Raw genomic sequence first — 4,651 nt, 5'->3', positions numbered from 1 at the left:
CAGCCATGTTCTCCTGCCATGTTCTCCAGCCATGTTCTCCAGCCATGTTCTCCAAGAGGTGTTGAAGGCAGCTGATGGCTCATGCCGACCTCCTGAAACAATGTTTCACAGCTCTATACAGGCGTGAAGAATGGATGATCCATAAAGGAAAACGGATGTAAACACAGGCTATTTACAGGGGGGGGGGTAACTGATATAATACTGTCGACACGCTGCTGGGGGGTAGTGGCACGGGGTGTCAAGGGTTGATTGACTAGTTCAGGGGTAGGAAAGAGCTCCCGGTGAGTAACTCAGTTGGGCAGTGATACGTGGGAATGTATTATACACACACACACTCTCTCTCTCTCTCTCTCTCTCCATTTTTTTCTCTCTTTTTCCTCTTTCTTTCTCTCTTTCTCTCCCTCCTTCGATCCGGACAGGGGTACTCAAGGCAAGGGGCACTCAGGGCAAGGGGCACTCAGGGCAAGGGGCACTCAGGGCAAGGGGCACTCAGGGCAAAGGGCACTCAGGGCAAGGGACACTCAGGGCAAAGGGCACTCAGGGCAAGGGACACTCAGGGCAAGGGACACTCAGGGCAAGGGACACTCAGGGCAAGGGGCACTCAGGGCAAGGGACACTCAGGGCAAGGGACACTCAGGGCAAGGGACACTCAGGGCAGGGGCACTCAGGGCAGAGGCATTTCACTCTGGTCCGGCAAACTGATATTTCAGCTTTACCGGTTGATTGATTTTATTGAAAAATGATCCAATAGTTGCACGATTGGGCTGTTGCTATCGTTAGTGGAGATGGGGCTGTTGCTATCGTTAGTGGAGATGGGGCTGTTGCTATCGTTAGTGGAGATGGGGGCTGTTGCTATCGTTAGTGGAGATGGGGCTGTTGCTATCGTTAGTGGAGATGGGGTTGTTGCTATCGTTAGTGGAGATGGGGGCTGTTGCTATCGTTAGTGGAGATGGGGCTGTTGCTATCGTTAGTGGAGATGGGGCTGTTGCTATCGTTAGTGGAGATGGGGCTGTTGCTATCGTTAGTGGAGATTGGGGCTGTTGCTATCGTTAGTGGAGATGGGGCTGTTGCTATCGTTAGTGGAGATTGGGGCTGTTGCTATCGTTAGTGGAGATTGGGGCTGTTGCTATCGTTAGTGGAGATTGGGGCTGTTGCTATCGTTAGTGGAGATGGGGCTGTTGCTATCGTTAGTGGAGATGGGGGCTGTTGCTATCGTTAGTGGAGATGGGGCTGTTGCTATCGTTAGTGGAGATGGGGCTGTTGCTATCGTTAGTGTAGATGGGACTGTTGCTATCGTTAGTGTAGATGAGGCTGTTGCTATCGTTAGTGGAGATGGGACTGTTGCTATCGTTAGTGGAGATTGGGGCTGTTGCTATCGTTAGTGGAGATGGGGCTGTTGCTATCGTTAGTGGAGATGGGGCTGTTGCTATCGTTAGTGGAGATGGGGCTGTTGCTATCGTTAGTGGAGATGGGGGCTGTTGCTATCGTTAGTGGAGATGGGGCTGTTGCTATCGTTAGTGGAGATTGGGGCTGTTGCTATCGTTAGTGGAGATGGGGCTGTTGCTATCGTTAGTGGAGATGGGGGCTGTTGCTATCGTTAGTGGAGATGGGGCTGTTGCTATCGTTAGTGGAGATGGGGCTGTTGCTATCGTTAGTGTAGATGAGGCTGTTGCTATCGTTAGTGGAGATGGGACTGTTGCTATCGTTAGTGGAGATGGGACTGTTGCTATCGTTAGTGGAGATTGGGGCTGTTGCTATCGTTAGTGGAGATGGGGCTGTTGCTATCGTTAGTGGAGATGGGGCTGTTGCTATCGTTAGTGGAGATGGGGCTGTTGCTATCGTTAGTGTAGATGGGACTGTTGCTATCGTTAGTGTAGATGAGGCTGTTGCTATCGTTAGTGGAGATGGGACTGTTGCTATCGTTAGTGGAGATGGGACTGTTGCTATCGTTAGTGGAGATGGGACTGTTGCTATCGTTAGTGTAGATGAGGCTGTTGCTATCGTTAGTGGAGATGGGGCTGTTGCTATCGTTAGTGGAGATGGGGCTGTTGCTATCGTTAGTGGAGATGGGGCTGTTGCTATCGTTAGTGTAGATGGGGCTGTTGCTATCGTTAGTGTAGATGAGGCTGTTGCTATCGTTAGTGGAGATGGGGCTGTTGCTATCGTTAGTGGAGATGGGGCTGTTGCTATCGTTAGTGGAGATGGGGCTGTTGCTATCGTTAGTGGAGATGGGGCTGTTGCTATCGTTAGTGGAGATGGGGCTGTTGCTATCGTTAATGGAGATGGGGCTGTTGCTATCGTTAGTGGAGATGGGGCTGTTGCTATCGTTAGTGGAGATGGGGCTGTTGCTATCGTTAGTGGAGATGGGGCTGTTGCTATCGTTAGTGGAGATGGGGCTGTTGCTATCGTTAGTGGAGATGGGGCTGTTGCTATCGTTAGTGGAGATAGGGCTGTTGCTATCGTTAGTGGAGATAGGGCTGTTGCTATCGTTAGTGGAGATAGGGCGGTTGCTATCGTTAATGGAGATGAGGCTTGATACCTGGTTGATACCTGGTTGATGGGGTTCTGGGAGGAGTTCTACTCCCCAAGCCCGGCCCGAGGCCAGGCTCGACTTGTGAGAGTTTGGTCCACCAGGCTGTTGCTTGGAGCGGCCCTCAGGTTAGTGCAGATGAGGCTGTATGATGCAGAGACACAGAGATGCCAGACTGTGCTATGAGAGATACATCATAAGGAATGGCATAGAAAGGAATGACACGCGGTGCTTTAGTAATTAATACGAAGTAACCCGTAGCATGATTTAACGCGACGGCTTCGCTATCGTCCTATTCAATTAGTCTGCTCGGAGTTTAACGATATCCTTTACCCAGGTTTAACGAGTCCTTCCCCCCCCTTACACACACCCTCGTTTAATTCATGTTTATATCCATTATTAGGTTTTATTTAGGTTTTTAAAGGTATATATATATATATATATATATATATATATATATATATATATATATATATATATATATATATATATATATATATATATATATATATATATAGTATGCTGCTGTCGCTGCATACTCAGGTAATGGTCTCACATATGTAGTACGTGTGGATTTGAAAGCCTCTCTCTCTCTCTTTAGAATTTGGTGGGTGCGTTAATGTGGTTCGTTAACTGGAGCTAACGTCAGCAGGCTGTTGGTGGGTTTCTCACGGTGGAATTGTTTTGATTGGCTGGTTGATGTATGCTGAGTCACGTGGTCTATGCCTCGCCCCGGGGGGGGTGAGGGGGGTTATCCTTTGTTAGAGGGAGGGAGGGAGGGTGGGGGAGAGAGAGAGAGGGAGGAAGGGAGGGAGAGGGAGAGAGAGGGAGGAAGGGTGGGAGAGAGAGGGTGGGAGAGAGAGGGAGGGAGAGAGAGGGAGGGAGGGAGAGGGAGAGAGAGGGAGGAAGGGAGGAAGGGAGGGAGAGAGAGGGAGGGAGGGAGGGAGAGAGAGAGGGAGAGAGAGAGAGGGGGAGAGAGAGAGAGAGAGAGAGAGAGAGAGAGAGAGAGAGAGAGAGAGAGAGAGAGAGACAGACAGACAGACAGACAGACAGACAGACAGACAGACAGACAGAGAGACAGAGACAGAGAGAGAGAGAGAGAGAGAGAGAGAGAGAGAGAGAGAGACAGAGAGAGAGACAGAGACAGAGAGACAGACAGAGACAGAGAGAGAGACAGAGACAGAAGAAGTCCAGATAATACTTCTTGGTAAAAGTACATAAGAATATTTAGTCTAATACAATTGAGGCCATTGGCTACCAATGGTGTCTTAAACTACCCGAACCCAACCTACCAAAGGATCCACGAACAGAAAACGGGACATCACTGTAACTTTTGGGCCTAAGGGAATTTATACGGCAGAATGCGATTTATTATTTAGAACTGGTTGGGGATTCACAGGTCAGATTGCGCGAGTGGCATGTATAACAGCCTGGTTGATCAGATCGTTATCAACCAAAAAGCCTGGTCAGAAACCGGGCCGCGGGAACATTGATCCTCGGAAACACGTAATGTGGGTCCAGGAATGTTAGGCCCCGGTGTGTAGGTCCCAGGTGTGGAGGGGGTGTGGGCCCCAGGTGTGGGGGGGTGTGTGACGTGTTTTGTTGGGGGTGTGTGGGGGGAGGGGGGGTTGGGGCAGGTCAGGGTTCAGCCCATCTTGCTTGACCACACCCCCTTCCTGTTTGCCGGGGCTTTACCTTAACCGGTTTCAAGAGTGGTTTCTCTTTCATCGGCAAAATAAATCATTTTTGTTTGTTTCACTGTTTACGGCCAATTCTCTCTGTGATCGGTGAAGAGTTGGCTAATTGGGGGACCAGCCTAATTGGTCATGAAGTCTATAAGAATAAAGCGGAAGTCCTATTAACCTCGTAGGGGCCTCGTAGCCTGATGGATAGCGCGCAGGACTCGTAATTCTGTGGCGCGGGTTCGATTCCCGCACGAGGCAGAAACAAATGGGCAAGTTTCTTTCACCCTGAATGCCCCTGTTACCTAGCAGTAAATAGGTACCTGGGTGTTAGTCAGCTGTCACGGGCTGCTTCCTGGGGGTGGAGGCCTGGTCGAAGACCGGGCCGCGGGGACACTAAAGCCCCGAAATCATCTCAATATAACTTCAAGATAACCTA

General features: G+C 50.1%; 1 protein-coding gene across 1 annotated transcript; it reads left to right on the top strand.

Moving 5' to 3' along the window:
- Window positions 1-1,714: 1,714 nt before the first annotated feature.
- LOC123771221 (putative surface-exposed virulence protein BigA) lies at window positions 1,715-2,536 on the top strand. Its single transcript, XM_045763673.2, has one exon. It carries the CDS (start codon window positions 1,715-1,717, stop codon window positions 2,534-2,536), a length of 822 nt encoding a protein of 273 aa, XP_045619629.2.
- Window positions 2,537-4,651: the final 2,115 nt, after the last annotated feature.

Source organism: Procambarus clarkii, chromosome 65, assembly GCF_040958095.1.
Source record: "Procambarus clarkii isolate CNS0578487 chromosome 65, FALCON_Pclarkii_2.0, whole genome shotgun sequence".
Lineage (NCBI taxonomy): Eukaryota > Metazoa > Arthropoda > Malacostraca > Decapoda > Cambaridae > Procambarus > Procambarus clarkii.
This window is presented reverse-complemented; position numbering and strand designations above follow the sequence as displayed.